The sequence below is a fragment of the Phyllostomus discolor genome, chromosome 1 (assembly GCF_004126475.2).
Source record: "Phyllostomus discolor isolate MPI-MPIP mPhyDis1 chromosome 1, mPhyDis1.pri.v3, whole genome shotgun sequence".
Taxonomy (NCBI): domain Eukaryota; kingdom Metazoa; phylum Chordata; class Mammalia; order Chiroptera; family Phyllostomidae; genus Phyllostomus; species Phyllostomus discolor.
This window is the reverse complement of record NC_040903.2, coordinates 143,581,107-143,602,204: the sequence shown is the minus strand read 5'-3', so window position 1 is coordinate 143,602,204 and position 21,098 is coordinate 143,581,107. Positions and strand designations below refer to the sequence as shown.

Sequence of the window (21,098 nt, the reverse complement as noted above, 5' to 3'; positions counted from 1 at the left end):
GAATGTTGTCCTCTTGGGGGAACTTATCACTTAAAACTAAAATTCCCTGTGTACTTGTCATAATCATTCATTGGACTGAGGGGTATTAAATATTCTCATGCCTCACACAGTGCCTGGAGCAGAACAGACACTTGAATATTTGATAATTGAATGCCTCCGTGTCCTGCAGTTCCTATAGAGGGCATACAAGTGGACTCAATAAACATTTATGAGAAAAGGTTTAATTTTCTGCTGCTGCTGCAAATGAGAATGAAGATTTTCTGGTTCATGGTTCTATCTCCTGGGCCAAGAAGAATATCTAGCACATCCTGAGCTCTTGATAAATATTTGTTGAATGAGCAAAGTATTGTGATTCTCATTTATATAATGCTTCTTGAGAGTCTCAACCCCTAAGTTATGTGACTCTAGAGCACACTTTGAATACCATCCTGGGGTGTCTACCCTGAGAAAGACTTCCAACCAAAGACCTGTTCAGTGGTCCTCAGGGCTTTGGAGAGGACATGGAAGGCAGAAACACAGAGAAGACGTAACTGCTCATCCCAAAAGCTAGAGACAGTTAGTTGAAAAATATTTCATTTTGATCTGTAGATAAAATAGATTCCTTCCTTTTAGTAGTCAATCAATCAACATGGCCAGCTGATTCTACCCCTGAATCTTGTTTTTATTTTAGACCGCCACCTCTCTGGCCTGGTCCAATGCTTAGCCTTCAGTCTTTCTTCTCCCTGCTTCAGTCTTTTCTTCACTCAAATGTGAACCTAATCTTGTTACTTTTCAAAATCCTTCAGTGGTTCCCCATCCCTTTGAAGAAGTCTGCTTTTTTCTGCATGATGTACAGGATCCTTCAAGGTTTGGCTCCTGCTCACCTGTTTTCCTGTCACTCTCCTTGGCTCCACCCACTCAAAAGTACTTGCTTTTCTCCAACAGGTCATTTCTCCCTTGACCCCAAGTCTTGCCTGTGCCCTTCCCTCTACCTGGCTAATTCTATTTTATGCCCATCTGGAGCCTATCTACTTGCCTTTCAAGATTTAGCTCAAGCTGGGAGCCCTCCCTAACACTCCTCTCCCAACTTTGAAGCACCTTTTGTCATCCCATTGTGTTGTATTTGTTTGTACACCTATCTCTTCGCTAGCCTTTAACCTCTTCCAAGATTGTATAAATAGTGCTGTATCTCCACTCAGTGTAGGAATTCAATACGTAATTAACCGGTGGATTTGCAGTTTCTTTTTTCTCTAGAAAATCCACCTACAAAGTAAGTTTCATCTTATACATTATAATAATGAAAAATGGAATTTTAGTCAAATTGACTATTGCACAAAAAAACAAGGGAGTTTTAATACATTTATATTTTAAATGTTGACTAGTTAGAAGATGTCCAGAAAAAAAGGGGGGCTTGGATGTATGAGAATCAAATTCTAGCCAGTCTGTATTTGCCAGGATTTCTGTGCATATAAAAGACTGATGAGACACCCAAAGAACTCTCTGGGGATGAGGGAAGGGCAAGAAGCAGTGCTGCTCAGGCATATGAGGCAGGCCATACGTTTAGTGCCTGGGGATGAGAAGTTTGGGTCTTGAGAACATGAAGCCTCAAAGGAAAAAGAACTGAGATTAGAGAATTTATATGCTAGGAAAGACTGTTGAATCCTCTGATGTAAAGGGATTAATTTGCAAGAGACATCCAAAACAATACTCACAAGTTTATCTATCACATTATCGTGCATCAAGTACCTGGAAACTTCCTTGGAGCATCACCTACCCTTTATGTAGAGAAATTGCAGAGCAACTCAGGGCTAAAAGTAATGCATACAGTGAAATCCTTAAGAAGAAAAAAATCTGAAGTCCTGGAAAACTAGCCTATTAGGAATCTCAGTAGAGAGATAGAAAACAAGATAAGAAGCATTTTAAGTTGTAAAATGAATGCAGGATATTTTGTTCTACTCAGGGAGAGAAAGGAAAAGAGGCTTCTTTAGTACAAGACATTAAGGGAGAAGAGGGGAACTTGAATGAGGAGGGGAAAATCTACTTCAGATACTGGACATGACCCCAGTCCCAAAAGAGGGGAAGGAGGCCAGGAAACTGCCTGAGTAAAAGGTGGTCTGGTCCCCTGGGGTGGGGCGGGGGTGGCAAACAGATCCTAAAGGCTACCTACCCATTGTTAGGGAGCAAGAAGAACAAATAAGGGACTTCAGAACACCTGGTGCTCTTTTGTGTCACTGGGACCACTTTGTTTATAACCTAAAAGTCAGGTAAGAGCCAAAAGATGCAGTGACATGCTAAAAGATCAAGCTGCAGAAATAACCTATTAATATGTATGTCTACATACCCAGATACATACATGGGTAGATGCATTTTATTTAGGATGTAAGGATACCCATTCATGGTTACCAGGGCTACTGGGCAGGAGAGAGGGGTGAAGATAAGGGGAACATCTTTTACCTAGAGAATATAGTCATCTTATGAAATACTAAAAAATAAAAAAGAAAGGAAGGAAGGAAGGAGGGAAGGGACTCAAGCAAATCACAAAATAAGGCACCAAAACCAAGTTTTTACACCTGATCCCCTCTTTCCTAACTCACTCCTCCCACTAATATGCTTACTCTGGAGAAGGGAGGAAGGCTTTTCATTTAATTAAAACGTAAAATACTTCCTTTTTTACTGCCTGGTGGCTAGGCATATTCTGCTGAGTCCGCAGTGAATAATCAGCGTTGACCTAAATCATCAAATAACTCAAAGCGGCAGCTGCAGTTGCATAAGCGTGATCCAAATCTGCAGTTCCTTCTCTCTCCCCCTCTCCCCCCCTCTCCACCCGTCCAGACTCCCAGCAGGCAAGCCAGTTACTGCAGGTTCTTTCTGCCTCTCCAACCTCATCTGGTTCTTCCCACCATCATTTTTCATCCGGATCTATTCTAAAAACACCCCATGGAACCAGATTTGACCTCATCTCTCTCCCACAGCAAACCCCAGCCAGGGGCTTTGCCATACCGGTTCTCCCAGCTGGGCTCCTGCCCAGTTCTCCAGCTCCCTCAACCCGAGGCCCTCCATTACACACCAGCGACCTCTCCACAGAGGGTGGCCCTTCCCTCAAAAATTCTCATTTCCACAGTGGATCCAGCCTGTCATCACACCAACATGACACAGCAGAAAGCAGAGCTTCTTATATCAGTACATCCAGATCATTTCCACGCTCTCTACTGCTTCTATTAAGAATATGGCTGGACCGGGCCATATTCGTGGCTTTACTGCCAAGGAACACTGGGCCTGTTCTACACAGCTGGCTTGCCTGGCAACTGCTAAGAGAATGGGATGCAGCTGGATGATGGTGGGAGGGGTGCTTGAAATTTAATGAAAGACAGCATCTACCAAACCTTTCTGACAGCCTGATTCTTATTTATTTCACTGGCTACCTTAAGAGATTATTTGAGGGGTCTGTAACAGCGGGCTCAAAAAAAAAAAGTATTCAATGAACCAGAAAACAGAAACTTTGCACACAGACTCAAAGTACCTGGGAGTGTCTGAAAGGATGTGTGGCTGTGTGGCTGAGCCCACAAGTGCACTCCTGTGGAGAGAGGAGTTGGGGACTCCACTGGCCCTCACATCTGGGAGGGCAGGGATAATGCACAAGGTGAAGTGAGGAGCTGTTTTGCATTTTTCCCAAGGAAATAAGGAAGAATAAGTTTGGATTTAAGAAAATTTCCCTGCTTAGGAAGGTGGAAAAGTATTTGCACATATATCTCAAGGACAGTGAAAAATTCCTGTCTCTGGAGGGCAAGCCTGACCATGTTAAGCTGGTCATAACTGCTTTGCAGTTCTACTTAGAAGCCAGAGGAGAGAGGCCAGAAAAGCCTCATTGGATCTTTGATGTCAGAAGAAGGGAGATCTTAACATTTTTGTCCTTAGAGTTTCTAAATTCCTCCTGGCTTGGTGCTAGCAGTGTCCAGATGAGATGTGGGCTGCTGAAGGGACCACATATAACCTGTCTTTGCGGAACTGGCTGCAGGCAAGAGTGGTCCTCATCTCTTGGGAGGGTTTGTACCTCTCTGGCCTGAGGGGCAATCTGTGAGGCTATACTAGTACCAGAAGGTCTTTGCCTAAGATGTCACCACCCACCCTTGGTAGGTTTAGGGAATGCAAAGGAAGTTGTGGGGTGCCAAGGCCCAGGGAAATCCCCACTGTGGCTTGGTTCCTCTCCTAGGGGATGGACTGAACAGCCTCAGGATTTTCAACTTCTAGTTGGAGGCCAAGGGTGGCCTCCTGACTCAGTAATTTCACCAGCATCAACAGGAAAAAGGAAGCCATGTCTGTGTGCACGAGATGCTGAAATAGCAGTAGCCAGCACTCATATGGTCTCTGTTATAACCCCCCTTAGTCTGTCTGATGGCAAAAAACCACTCTTCCTGTATTACCATCTCCTCTTCCTCCTCTCCCACCACCCTAGCTCTAGATCCAACCAGCAAGTAGGCACCAAGTGACCAATGTCATTGTCTAATGGTTGGGCCACAAGGTATCTGAGTGTCCCGTGCAATCCTTGCAACCACGCCCTCCTGTGCAGGCTGGGTGGGTTACTTTGCCAAGCACTCATAGTAGTTAGAAAGTGGTACAGAGATGCAGTTTCCGGCAGCCTGGTTCTGGAGTCCACAATCCTCTCTAGATCTGTGAGCAGGCCTGACCAAACAACTGTCTTGGCCCCACAGTACTACTTGCCTGGATGACAGGGGTCTATCCTAGCGCCAAACAGGGTACACTTTTCAAGGAGACCACCTCTTGGGGCTCAGCTGGCTGTCCTGTGAGAGGCTTTGAGATGGCTGAGTTACCCCATCCCACAAGCGTGACAGATCATATATGTGAAAGTACTTTATATGAAGCACACTGCCAATGAAAGTTACTGTGCATTTGAGCAGCTACTTAAGTTTCTTCCTTTTTTAACACCAGGTAGTGATATGCAGAATTCATTCATCCAAAGCACACATGTAGGAAATGGCAAAATAAGGAATGGGGAAAATATAAAAGAGGGCAGGAAAGAAAGAGGGAGAGGAAGAAGCAGCAGAGAGAGAGACATGCAGACAACCAGAAAGGATAAAGGGGCCGCCCTGAGAGCAAGGCCCAGATGGCACTTACATAGGCAGATGGCAGCCAGGAGTCGGAGGCCGTACTCTGGGGGGAAGCAGGTGGGGAAGAGTGGCTGTAGCACGTAGTTGGAGAAGGTGAGGGCGATGACAGCCTGGTTGGTGGGGTAGATCACCAGCACAGCAATCCATAGCCTCAGGAACCTGAGGGGGGAACAGGACAGGACTTGACCCAAGACGGCAATGGAGACACCCGCCCCCACCAAAGGCATGGCAGGGATTCAGAAGTCATCAGGGGAAGCCTGGGCAAGTCATGGAGCAGCATTAGGAGGGACAGGTAGGCTACAGAGATGCATTTCCTTTTTATTTTCAAGATGCTGAGGAGCCCAGTCCCTGCTGGAAAGAGACACTTAGCCCTCTGCAATGACAATAAAATGGTTTAATGATGAAGAGCTAAGTTTCAACTAGTACCAACACATGTCTTGGCATTCTTTCACTCTTCCCTCTCCTTTCATTATCTCTTCTCTACTATTCTGGCCCCCAGCATCCAGTGGTGGAAAATAAAATTTGCAACCTCAGCATTTTGACAGCCAGGACATGCTAAGGGTGTGACCACTTACACAAATGCCACAGGCGTCACTGAGCAGGTGTTGTGGGAGAAGTGTCCTCCACACCCTTGCACCTCTTGGGTGAAGGGTGAGTTCTTTAGTAGCAGGGCTGCAGAAGCTGAGGAAATTCAACATCAGAGCTTCACTTTTGAGGGAGGTTATTATACTTGGAAATGTGAGAAGAGAGTACCTCTGTCTTTTAAGTGGTCACTCTCATTTGTCACAATAAAAGGGCTTTGTTTTGTGATGTGCTTTCCCTTGAAGTCTCCAGTCAGAGTTATCATATTTGCTCTCCCTCACAGACTCTTGCCCACTAAGGTCAACAGAAATTCAAACTACAACCTGGTTCCTCTGTCATTCTCAGGAGCATCAAGGGGACATAAGACTTCACTAGCAAGCATGACATGGAGGCAAAAAGAGAAACTCCATTCTCTAGCACTCCTTGGCACATTGGAAAACCCCGGCCTTGGCATCCTAGACCACTCAGGCCTCTGCAGAGCCTCTTACCCAGCTAGTCCTCCAAAGATGTCCTTGACGTAGGAGTAGTCACCCCCAGATTTGGGGATGGTTACCCCAAGTTCAGCATAGCAAAGGGCTCCCACAGCTGTAATGAGGCCCGTCACGATCCAGATGATAAGAGCGAGGCCCACGGAGCCAGCATTCTCCAGCACACCCTTTGGTGAGACGAAGATTCCAGAGCCAATGATGTTTCCTGCATGAGGCACCAAAAGTTCCAGGGAGACAGTAGCATCAGAAAAGGTGGCAGGACCAGCATTTGTAGGGGCGGTCTCATCTCTGATCTGATTCTAAAATACCCTTGGGTTGCATGAATCACCTTCAGGCAGGTATGTCTAGCAATGCTTCCCTTTAGGAGCAGGGAAAAAGGGGTAGACAACAGGTGCTTAGAGACTAGGAATGTGGTCAGGTACTCTACATGTCTTCTTTAATCCTTAGGTTACGCCTATGGAGTTAGAGATCATTTCTCCCATGTTACAGAGGAAGAAACTGAGTTTCAGAGATACCACCAAGTGCACTGTCCAAGTCCACACAGTAATAAGTTCTGGCGCAGGTATTGAACCTCAGGACCCTCTGACTGGGTTGCACATGGTCCACCCAAGGTGATAAAAGTCTTAAGACTGGCTGGAAATGGCAGGGCTTGAAAAGTGGGTTGTTCTCAGAGACCAGCTGCCAGTTAGCTTCAAAAGTGAGCCAAAGGGTCGCATTCTGGTCACACCCCACGACTGGGGGTTTTTCAGATTCATGGGTGAGGACAGTATTCTTAGAGGCTGGTCTCTACCCTAGACACCGCAGCCCCACCCTTGGTGAGAAACAGGCAATAACCCTATAAAAGTCCTAGTTGTACCCTGGCTGGTGTGGTTCAGTGTATTGAGCACTGGCCTATGAACTGAAAGGTTGCTAGTTTGATTCCAGTCAGGGCACATGCCTGGGTTGCAGGCCAGGTCCCCAAGTTGCGGGGATGCAAGAGGCAACTGATTGATGTATCTCTTCCACACTGATGTTTCTCTCCCTCTCTTTCTCCTTCCCTTCCCCTTTCTCTAAAAGTAAATAAATGAAATAAAAAAGAAAAAAGAACATTTCATAATGTTGACGGGCTCATATAACTCTCATAAACATTTATGAAAAATAAAAAAAGTTGTAGTCATTTGGAAGTGATTTATAGGCATGCAATCCATGCAAAGCCTCAGTACTATATTCCTCCAAAGGTCGTTCTCCCCCACTGTTTCATGTGATCCTTACAACCTTGTGAAATTCAGGAAGAGGAGCAAAGGTGAGGTACTTCTCTATTTTACAAACTAAGGAACTAATTTACAAACTAAGGTTAAGTGGCTTTATCTAAATTCCACAGCTACTGATGGGTAAAGTTGGATCTAGAGGTCAGTCTCCTAATGCCTCATCCAGAGCTCTTTCCACTAATCTGCTTCTGCCTTTGTACATAAGTGGCTGGGCTTCTTGGGAGGTGAAGCCAGCACCTAGGACCGAATGGTTGGCTAATTCAATGTGTGTATTGGGCAGCGAAGAAGCAGGAGTGTGGGGGAAGCAACTGACAAGCTCTTTCCCAAACTTTCCTTTGTCTACTTCTTATGATGCAAGGTGGGATTAGGGTCCATTGGACAGGTACTTTGAAAGCTCTCTTCAAGCTCCACACCAGCTGCACCTTTAAAGGCCTGAAGGAGGAAGCAGCAGCTGGATGGACACAGGTAGAATGCAGAGCTAGATGGTGTATTATGAAGTCAGCTGGATTTGACTGTTTTGAGGGCATGTCAAAATCCCAACATATCTCTTTAGTGGTTTGGAACTGGTGATGGGCTGAAGAAGATGCAGAGTACGTGATTGTATGCTCAGCTTCCCAAAACAGTCTTTCAGACCTCAGCCATAATTCAACCTCAATCAGGTCTTGAAACTCACTTCTAAATCAAAATTCAATTTCTAATTCCAGGCCATGCATTCAGCCAAAGGGAAAGAGGAGAGAATATTTACATTGCAAAACAATAATTTCCTATTCCTCTGGGGTGCAAAATAAGCTGTCCCTTTTCAAACTAAAAAATTGCAGTGTGAGATAAGTAACAGAAGAGGGAAGGGGTCTAGACAGTCCCCATATATGCTCTGCCTGAATGTTAGGTTAGTGGAGACTAGAAGGCACTAGTGTCCTAGGACTCAAGACATGGCACCCTACTCTGTCAAGTGACCCTTCAAGTGCCAAACTAAATGTGCTTCTGAGAATTGATAACAAGCACTGAAAGATGACAGTAAATTCCTTGCCTAGCAGGTATGTATCAGAAGAGTGACCTATAGGGCATTTCAAAGTCAGCCAAGAAGAGAACAATACAACTAGGGTTAAAAAACTAGCTCAGGAGGTTAAAAAAAATCAATCAATACAGGAGGAAAACAAGGTTTGACTTTGGCCCTTTAGGTGCTGAAAAGGAGGTTCAGGAATAACCAAGCGTTTATTAGAGCCAGGAATGGCTGTTGCAAGGGGGAAGTGGGAAAAGAAGTTATTTAAAAGATTCCTTCTTCTCAAGGATAAAGAATGTTAAAGTTCCACTACGGGTTCTTGGGAAATGAATTTTGCAGTGGGAATGGATATGCTCTTCTGTTCTCTGGCTTACACTGGGACATTTCTAGACTGCGTGCTCCTTCCCTCATGCCAGGTGGAAGAAACGCTGGAAGGCGGGATGTGCAACACCAACAGCCCACTGCAAAGTCTGACTACTTCTTGCCTCATCTTACAGTATTCTTGGATAACATGTCTTTCCATAGAGCTGCTGGAATGACGGTGAGAGCTGCAATAGGTTAGCAATGAGACAGGAATCTTCATTTTATAAAAATTGGGTTCTCCCCCTCCCCCTGGCAATATTAATTTTGACTGAGTTAAAATCAGATACAAGCTAAAATTGATTTATGCTAGGGAACAGGAAGGAAAGGAAAGTACCTCTCACTGATTCTAGGAAGCTGCTACCTAGAAAACCAGAATCATGTAACACTTCCTCCTGCTTAGTGGCCTGTGGTGCTTCTGCAGGGGGAGTAATGTCACTCACATCACAGTTACATTCTGGAGCTGGAAGAACATTACCCAAAACTAATATCCTCTATATCAATTTTTAGTGTGATTACTTTAGTGTGAAACTCATGCTGATCTTGAAATCTAGTTCCTCCTGGGGCTTAAAGGTTCTGTCCATTTCCACAGTGTCCAGAGAAAGCTAAGGTGAACCTTTTTTGTGCTTCTCCCATTAAGTGGGTGGGAAGATCTCAGGATTTTCAGGACTGGGGGAACAGTGTAGAAGCAGGGTCTAGTAGGCTGAGACTGGGCTTTGATCCTCACGGCCCAGAAGCTCACCACACCTCTCACCCTGTATTACACTTTCCCATCAGGACTGTACAAATAATCATCTTAGGGGGAGAACAGGTCAAGACTCTGACACAGGCCCTGGGGGCTGCCATCTTCCACAAAACACAGATGTGGAATGTGCTGCAGGACTCTGCTGTGTAGGAGGGATTTCTTAGTGAAAAGTGAAAGGGCACTCGACTTAGAGTTGCAGCAGTCATTCAATCCTTGCTTTGCCACTCACAAGCCATGTGTCCTGAATTTTTCTGAGGGTCCCTTCCTTCATCTGCTGAATGGGAATAATTGCTCCTGCTCTGCCCATCTCAGAGAGCTGTTGTGGGGATCAAAGGTCACATATGTGTGGGAGTACTTTATATTCTGTGAAATGTTGGCACACATAAGGAACTGCTAAGATTTATAGCAATAAGAATAGAGACCATCCCTAGAAGAATCTGAGGCTTGGCTCCAAAATAACAGTGTAGCCTTGACTGTTGTGGCTCAGTGGGTTGAGCACTGTCAGTAAACCCAAAGGTCTCAGGTTTGATTCCCAGTCAGGGCACATGCCTGGGTTGCAGGCCAGGTCCCTTGTTGTGGGGCATGCGAGAGGCAACTGATTGATGTTTCTCTCCCACATTGATGTTTCTCTTCCTCTCTTTCTCCCTCCATTCCCATCTCTAAAAATAAATTTTAAAAATCTTAAAAAAAAAAAATGGAAGTGTAGAGCCAGGATCATAAAGTACTCTCTGAGTCATTTGTCTACTTGTCTCGGTATAATTTTTAAATGCTGCAGGTGGGTGGCTGACAGGTAATTGCATCTCAAAGACTATTTATTGAGCACCCACTCTATATGTGCCTGCTTTAAAAGGTAACTGGGATGCATTTGTTCACACATGGACATTTAATAAAATAGTGAGAGCCAACCACCACCCACTGAAAGACGCAGACATCCTGGCTTGAGGGACTAAGAGTGCTGAGCCCTTAGATATGCCCATTAAAGGTTGACATCTGGCCTCCAGTGTCTCCCTGTCTGGTTGGGGAACCAGGCACCAACAGTGAAAGGCTTTGTCTACCTCAGTGGTTCTCATCCAGGGACAATTCTGCAATACCCTCCCACCCCCAGGGGACAGTTGGCAATATCTGGAGGCACTTATGGTTGTCACTACTGGAATCTAGTGGGTAGAGACAAGGGATGCTGATGAACACCCTACAATGCACAGGACAGCCTCCCATAGCAAAGAAGCACCTGGCCCAAAAGGTAACAGTATCAAGGTTGAGAAGACCTGCTCCATCTTCATGCCTCAATGTCATCATCTAGATAATCCCTAAAATCCTCTTCAAACTTGAATTTCGATGAGGCAGGTGTTTTATTTTTAAGTCAAGCACAAAAAATGTATTGTTCATGAGAATAACACATTTTTAAGCTAAAATGTTTAACATTTAATTTAGTTTAATTTTTCCCATCACCATTTATCCTCTCTACACCCTCTTCCACCTCCACCCACCCATCTTCCCCCTAAAATATATTTTTACTGAGAGAAAAAAATAACATTAAATTTATCATCTTAATCATTTTTTTAAGAAAGTAGTTCATGTTTTTTTTTTAAAGATTTTATTTATCTATTTTTAGAGAGGGAAGGGAGGGAGAAAGAGAGAGAAGAGAGAAACATCAATGTGTGTTTGCTGGGGTTATGGCCTGCAACCCAGGCATGTACCCTGGCTGGGAATCGAACCTGCGACACTTTGGTTCGCAGCCCGCGCTCAATCCACTGAGCTACGCCAGCCAGGGCTCATCTTAATCATTTTAAGTGTGCAGTTCAGTAACATTAAGTATATTCATATTGTTGGGAAACATCCCAACTGGATGATTTGTTTTTGACCGACTGCTATTATTCAACACATATTTTCTAAGCATTACCACACACCAGGCTGAATGTGTTGGGATGTGAAAATGAGTAGGATTCAGTCCCTGCCATCAGGGAATCATGTGGAGAAGTGAAGACATGTGCATGGACACAGAGCTGGCAACATTGTAAGTCGCATGAGTGCTACTGCAACATATGACAAGACATTGCAATAAGAATGGAAAAGATGCAGCCACTGTGGAAAACAGTATGGAATTTCCTCAAAAAACTAAAAATGGAATTGCCTTTTGACCTGGCAATTCCACCCTAAGAATCCTGAAACACTAATTCCAAAGAAACTACGCACCCCAATGTTCAGCACAATTTACAATAGCCAAGTGCTGGAAACTGCCTATGTGCCCATTACTAAATGAGTGGATCAAAAAACTACGGTACATTTACACAATGGAATACTATGTAGCAGAAAGAAAGAAGGAGCTCCTACCTTTTGTGAAAGCATGGATGGAACTGGAGAGCATTGTGCTAAGTGAAAAAAGCCAGGCAGAGAAGGGCAAATACTGTATGATCTCACCTATAACTGGAACCTAATCAACAAAATGAATAAGTGAGCAAAATAGAACCAGAGACATGTAAATAAAGAATAAACTGACAATAACCAGAGCAGGGAGGGTGACAACAGGGAAGGAAGGGGAAGGGTCAAGTCAAGAAACATGTATAAAGGATCTGTGGACAAAGACAATGGGATTGGGGAAGACTGAAGGTGGGTGGTGGGGGTGGGTAGGGTGGGGGACAGTAATGGCGGGAAAATGAGGACAACTATAATTGAACAACAATAAAAAAAAGAGAAAGAAGAATGTAAATTAAAAAAAACCCACACATTTAAAAAAAGGAATGGAAAACGTCTCTGGTATGGGCTGTTCCAAAAAAGCTTACTGGACAAGGAGGAGTACAAAACAGATGCTGATGAATAAGTTGACTCAAATCAACAGAAAGAAAAGGAAAAGCACTGGCTGGTTGATAAGCAGATCAGACTTGGGCTGGACTAGCCACTTTTCATCACCTGGTCAGTCTTATCAAAATCTGTGGACCAGAATTAGAGAGTGTGTGTATTTGGGTTAGGGGAAGAGGGGAAGTGGAGGTGGTAGGAGGATGATGAGAGAAAAAAATACATTTATTGAATGTATACCATAGGACACCAGCTTTATTTTAATATTCCACAAGAAACTTCCATTTTACAGGTAAGTAAACTGATAATTAACTTGTTCAAGGCTAAAAGTTTGTAAATAGGGAAGCAGTTTACAAACCAAAACTATCTCCAAAGCCCTTCCTCTGCTGTGTTGTGGATGGTTCCTCCCTTTCCATACCACACTGACACAAGTCATAGAAAAATTTACATACTTTCTACTTCCAGCATCAGGGTTCACTTAACAAATGGCTCCTTTTCCCAGGCAACCTGATTTCCCTGTATCAGTTGCTTACTAAACACTCTATGCAGAATTGTACTCTAAAGAAGAAGCTAAAGCATTTATGCATTTCAAAGATGTACTAACAGGCACTTTTAAAATCTATATATAACTAAGGAAAGTATAGTGATAATGCTGCAGCAATGGTACTATCTCTGGGTAATCTCCTTTCATCACGTGCAGCTCAGTGTGAGGCTGCCCTGAACACCCTAAGGTATATTGTGAAAGCCTCTCCCCGGAAGCCACTGCTAATGCTGAGAATATTTAAAGCAGAGAGTGATCCAATGGGAAGACTTGTGACTGTGACAAAGGATAAGGGACAAAATATAATCGATAAAGCTTTTTGGCTCACACTTTATTTCTTTTATAAATAAAACAGCTTAAAATAGATTTAAGGAATAATTTTGTTTCTTAGAAATAAAATTCAGTAGTGCTTTCAGCACAGGGTCTAGCATATAATGTGCAATAAGGGTTTTCTGAATGTGAACTATGGACACATCTTGAATCCTATGACCAATAGTCCCCACCCCTGTGCCAGGGAACAGCCTGTAATTTGCCATTTCCAGATCTCCATGGAGAAGCGATGGGGGTTGGGGATGACTCATCTGTAGGTAAATTCTGGGAGGAGAACAAGCTATGGTTCTTCTTGCTATGGATGCTCAGCCAGCTGGGAGTTAATAATTGGAATGGAACAGTTCCCCTGGGCTCCTGAATTGTTATTGTTTTTGGTAGCTCAGAATATATTCTTGAGATTATATATAAAAAGCTCATGCCTCCTTTTTTTTAACACCCCCTCACCACCCCAAACAATAACAACAACAAACAACAAGAACAACAACAGAAATTCCAGATGCATTTCTTTGCAGGCAGCGTGCTGCTGGGTTAACCCTCCGAGGAAAGCAGAAAACCTTGGTAGCCAAGCAACCTGAGCAGCCAACTAGTCTGCCCTATGCCTGCCTGCTGCTTCAAGCAGCCAATTCAGAAAAGTAATACACTATATGGTGCAGGCCTCTCAGAGAAGTCTGTCTAATCTGAGTATGGGTATTTTTGTTTTTCTAAATATAATGGGCTATGTGGTTCTATTTCTTAGATAGTTTTTTCCTGCCTCATTCCTATTTTCTTTCCCCAATCCTAATCATCTCCTGGCAGTCACTGACCTGTATAACTACTCTTTGAAAGAACATACTCTAGCTCTGAGAGTAGCCGCCTCAACCAGATCCCTGGTCCCAGTCACCCTGAGCTCCATGCTGTGGAGCATTTTGATTAAGCCCAGTGGCCTCAGAATTCAGTGACCTGAGTGAAAATCCTGGCTCTGCCATTGCCCAATTACAATTTACTCAAACCCTTCCTTTTTATAACACTTATTTCATGGGATTAGATAAGAATATCTAATACTGGGTATAGCTAATATATACCTAATACTGGGTATCTGAAGCACAATAGTAATAATAGTAATAATACTTATTACTATTATTAGACTGCTGGGTATAGCCTTTCTCTATTCACCAAGACATATCTGTTTTGACAAGGTTCCCAGTTGGTTTCTGTCTCAGAGTTTTCTTTAAGGACAATGAGAGTTTTAAACTTGTTTTCATCCTGAATGAATCAAATCCTAATCTCTCTATGCATAAAAAAAAATAATTGAACTACAAACTCAAGAAGCAGTTTTCATATTCCATCCACCTGGTTAACATCCAGTAGACATTTTAGGGATTAGAAAGCTGATATATCATATTAGAGGCTAAAATGTAAAATTTTCTAAAGTGGTATAAAATACATGGGTCTGAAAATCTTTTGGTCTTGAAAATTTTCCAAACTAGCCCAGTGCCACTTCATATGGTTATAATTATAGCCAAACTTCTTGACAAATAGCCTTAAAAAAAGGTTTTCCCCCAAATTTTCAGTATCAGACATTCATGGTCTTTCCAGATTCCAATGCCTACATTGTAGTCCTCCATTGCCCACTCCTCCACTGCACAATACATACCAGCTTCCTTCCCTCCTCTCTTGGTTACCAATTAGAAATGGGGAATGGCTAAGAGCTTTGGCCATGGAATCAGACCATCTCAGAAATCAAGTGTATGACGTTGGGCAATTACTAGCTCTGTGATTCTTCCCCATATTTATTTATTTATTTACTTATTTTTTTTTTAAAAGATTTTATTTCTTTTTAGACAGAGGGGAAGGGAAGGAGAAAGAGAGGGAGAGAAACATCATTGTGTGGTTGCCTCTCATGCAACCCCCAGGACCTGGCCCACAACCCAGACATGTGCCCTGACTGGGAATCGAACCTGTGACCCTTTGGTTCACAGGACAGTGCTCAATCCACTGAGCTACACCAGCCAGGGCAACTTCCCCATATTTAAAATAGAGATAGTTATGATATCTACTTCCATGGAATTGTGATCAGGATTAAATAAGGTAATATACATAAAGAGTTTATAGTGCAGGAAATGACATTTAGAGCTCAGTAAGTACTGTTTTTTTAAAACATCTTTTTAATTGGGAGAGAGTCGTCTAGTAGCTAGACCTGCATCCAGTATTGCTCTGTAGGAAACTGATCGAGTTCCCCCAGGAACACAAACTATGGTAAAAACAAAATGGTCTGACCAAGTATGAATATTTTTCTTTAGGCTTTGCAGTGGGTCTGGTGCCTTCAGACCTAGATTCTAAGTATGTGCCTATGTACGTAACTGATATAAAGTGACCTAGATGGCCAGGAACTCTAGATCTCTCTTCCATGGTTAGGAAGACTGCTGGTCCATAGAGGAACGGCTTGCATGTGGGAGTGTTAATGGGAGTGTGTTCTGTGCTGGCCAGATCCTGTGGTAGCTGAGCTGACAGACCTCAGACTTCCCCCTCAAGTCTTCCTGCAGTTGTACCAGGAATACTACCTTCTTCCACCCCAGGCGATAGCGCAGCTTCCCTTTAGTCTGGGACACGTCCTTGCTGGGAACACAACAAACACTAACTGCTTCATCTATAAAAATGAATAAGGACGTCTTGCCAGGATCTAAAGGAAAATACCCCTTCAGGACATAAAAACAGAAGTAGCAGAGAATATCCTTTTCAGGACATAAAAACAGAAGTAGCAGAGAATAATTCTTAAGAGCTCAATTCAGGATTCAGACAAGCTCTGGGTTTGAATCTTAGCTTCCATACTTTTCAGCTATGTGACCTTCACCATGATGTTTATCCCTTGGAGCCTGTATTTCCATATCTGGAGGAAGGGATGATAAGTGTCTACCACATGGGGTTATTGTGAGGAATAAATAAGATAATGTATGTTATATAATTGGATGAGTGCTTGGTGTATAATATGTGTTTCATAATGAAAGCTAGTAGCTTTGGTGTAATCATTAAATGGATTTTGTTGCTCCCTCACATGTTCTTTACATTGTGGGGGGATTTCACATTCATGGGGGAATCTAAGTTCATCTGTCCCCAAGAGTTTCCTTAGCCAACTACATGCAGACCAATAGCTTGTTTAGCTTAGGGCAAAGGTGGAGTTAAAGAAAGAAAAATGGAACAACCTAATTGTGCAGGTTGATGAAATTATTCCTAGCTTAAAGATTTTCAAACCAGGCTCCCAATATCCTCGCAGATAAACACTTATTATTACTGTCTTAGGACTTTTGTCCAAGAGTCCATTAAATTCAACAATCATTTGAGTAATTGTTCCCTGTCAGGCACTCTGCTAAGCAATAAAGACTTGGGGATGTATAAGACACATCTTTTTTGCTCAAGGAAATAACAGTTTAGTTATTGCCCTCTTGCCTACAAAATCTCCCCAAATTATCTTTTCTACTCTATCTTTTTTCACATCTGTTAAGATGCTTCTTAATCTAGTTCTGGGTGAGAACCTCTCTCTTTTTATGTTTTCCACCATTCACTTAACTTTGCCTCCCTTCACCTCTTATGCAATCATAGCATGCATTTTCAATGTTCTCTGTTTAATGCATATGGATTTGAGCTCCCCAATTAGATTATAAGGAACTCTAGGGCATGAGTTTTCTATTAGTTCATTTTATAATCCTATAGCACTTGTCATTCTGTTATTTCTACTTTAGAGCATCAATGATGATTGTGAATGAAGTTTTATGAGTTTGTATGAAATACAGTTTCACTTATCCCTCTAAGTCAATTGTGTAGTAGACAGATAAAATTGAGGCAATTGCTACTTTCCTGTAGCACATCACCTGATTCCCTTAGGAAATTTCCTTTCTCTTTCTGCCTTCTAATTCTGTTTCTTCCATGGTGGTGACATTGAACACCAGATTACTAAATTCTGTGTAGAAAATGCCATTTCTATTTTTGCATTTGGTTTTGAAAAAAACTTGAGTCACTATCATCCACTTGGAAACTCCTCTAAATGATGCTAAGCACATTTGTAACTCAACGACCATGCAGGAGTTGAAGCAGAAAGGATTTGGCCCCCGTGTCATCCTAAAGGGGAAGCTGGCATCTTATCCCAGCTTAAATGTAGGATAGTGCCTAGTAACTCTACAAGGATTCTCTCATTTTAGAAAAATATCCTGATTTCTCTGAAATCACATATTTGGAATCTCTTTTCGCCATAGTGTGATCCATGAGGTTGTGGACAAGTCAGTAGTAACAACCACTCGAGTTGTACTTTTTATATCTGAACACTCCCATTTCTTCATAGGCTTAGAAAAATGTTAAAGAAAGACACAAACCAATCTTAGCATATAGGAAAATATCCTCTGACCTTGAAAACCTGCTCATATGTTGGGGTGGGTGAGCAAAACTCAGGCAGGAAGAAGGCAGTTGTGTTTGTGTGTGTGAGTGTGCGCATTTGTGTATGAATCAGAACCTTTCCAAAGGGAGGAAAACGCTTAATCCTATCAGTCAAACTGGTGAAAGAGGTAACAGGCGCTGGGCTATTTATAAATCTTAAATTGGCATGTGCTGTACATATTGAGTACTTTGCTGATCTCATTTTTTAGAGCACTTGGGATGAAGAACAGGCAAAGAAAGGGTAATGAAAGATTGAGATCAGGGCTATAGTTTTTAAAATAACATTACTTTTCCTGTAACTGCAGATGCCTACAAAACCTCCCACAATCAGAGAATTAAACAAAATGGGATTCTATTTTAAAAACAGGGTGGAGATAATTATCACTGAAGTCTGGGTGTAGGGGTGAAGAGGATTATCTGAATACTGTACTGATTTTATTTGATTTCAAGGGTGTTCTCCAGTGTCACTATTGCACAGGTGCCAAAAATGTCTCTGCGCCACCACATGGATCATCAGGTCATCCGGAGAAACTGGTTTGTGGGCACCGAGAAACAATAAGCCTTCAAAAAGAACTCTGGAGAAATGATGCAGAAGCATATCCAGCTTCTCTGACCAGATCTCCTTTCCATGGGGAAAAGGTTAAGCCCTCTGCCAAAGACAGCAGAAGAAACCCTCTCCCTCTGAAGTGAGGACAGTAATGCGCCATTAAGGAGGAGGAAGTATTTTCTGAGGTGAAGCCATATTTGGGCCCCCCTGCTGAACAGACTACAGTTAGGGGTTGGAGTGGCTGGCATTGGCACCCTCAGGGACACCCAGCTCCCCAGTTTTAAAGCCTCTTAGCCAGGACACATTTTAGCCATCAGTTCTTCTCTTTTTAAAATTAGGTTAATTATTAAAAAAATTTATTTTAGATTTTTATTTATTTTTAGAGAGAGAGAAAAGGAAGGAGAAAGAGAGGGTGAGAAACATTGAAGTGTCGTTGCCTTCCACACGCCCCCTACTGGGGACCTGGTCTGCAACCCAGGCACTACGTGCCCTGACTGGGAATCGAACTGGCGACCTTTTGGGTTACAGGCCGTGCCCAATCCACTGAGCCACACCAGGCAGGGGGCCATCAATTCTTACTTGACTCCACATTCTAGTTACTCCCCATTCCATCTCAGAACCTCACAGGGTTAACAGACAGGGGAACTTCACTAGGCAACTAGAGAAAGTGCAAACTAAACAGTTACAGAAAGGCACAATCTGTCTCTTCTTCCATAATGTGTTTCTTCATCTGTGAAATGGAAGTAAGAGCCCTGCCATATTTATTTCACTAAGTGCTGCCTAAGGTCGAAACGCTATAGAAAGGCAAGGTAGTATTATGGCTGTTGTAGCTATTTTTATTATTATGCATCTCTGCAGGCCCATAGTTTTATATAACATACAACAACAAATATCTACTAAACATGTCTCAAAACCTAGCTAGTCTAGAGTCTGTGAGGAGATGGCTGCATGAAAGCTTGTTAAAACTTGAGGTTCCCTACCCCCTCCTTAAGCCTACTGAATCAGAACCTTCAAGTGGGGAGCCCGAAGACCTGTATTTTTTTTAACAAGCTCTCAGGCAATGCTGACCTTCAGCCAGGTGTGTGATCCCTATTTGCCCATTCTATGAACACTGGACAAAACTGTTCTGCTTGGTTTAAATAACACTTGGCCAGCAGCAGGTGGGCTGCAGCCTTACAGTACAGGTGACTGACAATCCTTTTCTAAGGGAACAGGAAGCAAAACAGTACTTTAGAAGGGTTAAGTTTCCACAGAAGGACCACCAAGAGGGGGAAAGAAGGAATTGCACTCACCTACAATGATACCGCAAGCACTGACCAATCCAATCTCCTTCTTCAGGGCTACTCCGCCCTCTCCCTCTCCGGGCCCAGTCTCTGACTCGCTCCCACCTGGGTGGTTCTTTTCGGTGCTGTTTCGGTGCCTGGCTCCTTTTTCCATCTTAGTAGAATTTCAACCTCCGAAAGATGTCTTTCTAAATGCGAATGGGTGTGAATATATTTACAGAATGAGCCTTTCAAATTAAAATGTCTTCTCCCGAAACAAGGACCACTCCTACCCTCTTAAAAAACACTCAGGCAGATAAGAGAAAACTGAAAATATTCCTACTCTGTATTGACACTGTCACTCGTGCTTACAAACCAGGAAAATGTTGTTAATGGGAGGGGGGGAAGAGACACAGATATTTAAATACGAAAATATAACTGTACCGGCTACTCCGGCTGGAATTTTCCTGGAGGAATGTAGATCTTCAGAAAACAGGAGGGTTCTGCAGTGTTCAGGCAGCGGCTTATTTCAAACGCTTCAAAAAGGGAGAGTCTGGATTTCCCTCGGCTCGCTCCCTAAGAAAACAGATTTTTACCGTCCCTCAGCCTTTTCTTTTAGGAGGATAAAATACTTTTCATTAACTGGAGGGGGGGAAGGCAATCCTCCAGCCCTTCTTTTGCAGAAAAACAACTGTAGATCCGACCGGTTTGCTCTGGATCTTGTTTCCACCTGGTGTGGGTTTCTTTTCCTTGCCCCGTCTTCTGCCTTCTGATTTTTCCAGATGTCCTTTTCTGTCTCGCTTGTCCTGTCCTTGTTTTCTTCCAATCTCCGTGCTCACGGCACAGACCGCCCCATCTCTCTCGGTTTTTGGAGAATGGCTCTGGCTCAGCGGAACGTGCTTCTCTTTTCGCTGGTGGTTTTATATACTGAGCTAGCTCCGCCTTCACTCTGTCCATTCCTCTCCCATCCTCGCTCGTCCCCTCCCTCTTCAATTTAATATTAGCACTCAGCCTCCAAAGACCACAGAGAAGATGGGTTAAAATATTTCTCTTCGTAATCGTCTCTTTTCCTCCATGTCAACTGTTCCAGGAGAGTTCATTAGCTAGTAGAGCGTTATAGGTCAATACAGCTTTATAAATGAGAGACTAGTTGTGCAGATACTTTCATGCAATCAGAAAGACACTGGCAAATGCACTAAAATATTTATGTCTGGATCATTTGAGGATACTAGAGAGAAGGTTGTAAGGTCATCATCTTCAGGTTTCTGAAAGGAGGAGAAGAGCCACCTGTGGGGGTGGGAAATGGAAAGAATGAGGAATAATGGGCCCTGGCTGGTGTAGCTCAGTGGATTGAGCGCGGGCCTGTGAACTGCGGGATGGCCAGTTGGATTCCCAGTCAGGGCATATGCCTGGGTTGCAGGGAAGGTCCCCAAGTGGGGGCCACGTGAGAAACAACCACACATTGATGTTTCTCACCCTCTCTCCCTCCTTTCCCTCTCTCTTAAACAAACAAACAAATAAAATCTTTAAAAAATGTTAATATTACAATAATAAACAAATTTTTTTAAATCTTAGGAAAAAAAAGAATGGAAAAGAGGTTCATTATAATCCTGAACTGTAAAGAATATAGTGGAAACAAGCTCTCTAGGAGGAGATAATAGCTTCACTGTTTGCAGCTCTTAGTGTTAGCTGAG

General features: G+C 43.1%; 1 protein-coding gene across 2 annotated transcripts in view; it reads right to left on the bottom strand.

Annotated features, from left to right (window-relative positions):
• SLC7A8 (solute carrier family 7 member 8) overlaps positions 1-20,325 on the bottom strand; it is a 45,691-nt gene extending 25,366 nt beyond the window's left edge. The window contains exons 1-4 of one of the 2 annotated variants that reach the window (XM_028506089.2): positions 19,849-20,325; positions 19,435-19,613; positions 6,176-6,380; positions 5,113-5,264 (exon numbers count right to left, since the gene is read on the bottom strand). In XM_028506089.2, the coding sequence (XP_028361890.1) occupies positions 5,113-5,264; positions 6,176-6,380; positions 19,435-19,579 (502 nt within the window). In that variant the 5' untranslated portion in view covers positions 19,580-19,613; positions 19,849-20,325. Of the gene's footprint in view, positions 1-5,112; positions 5,265-6,175; positions 6,381-19,434 lie in introns of both variants that reach the window. The other variant, XM_028506088.2, reaches the window with a different exon arrangement.
• Between the last annotated feature and the right edge of the window lie 773 nt (positions 20,326-21,098).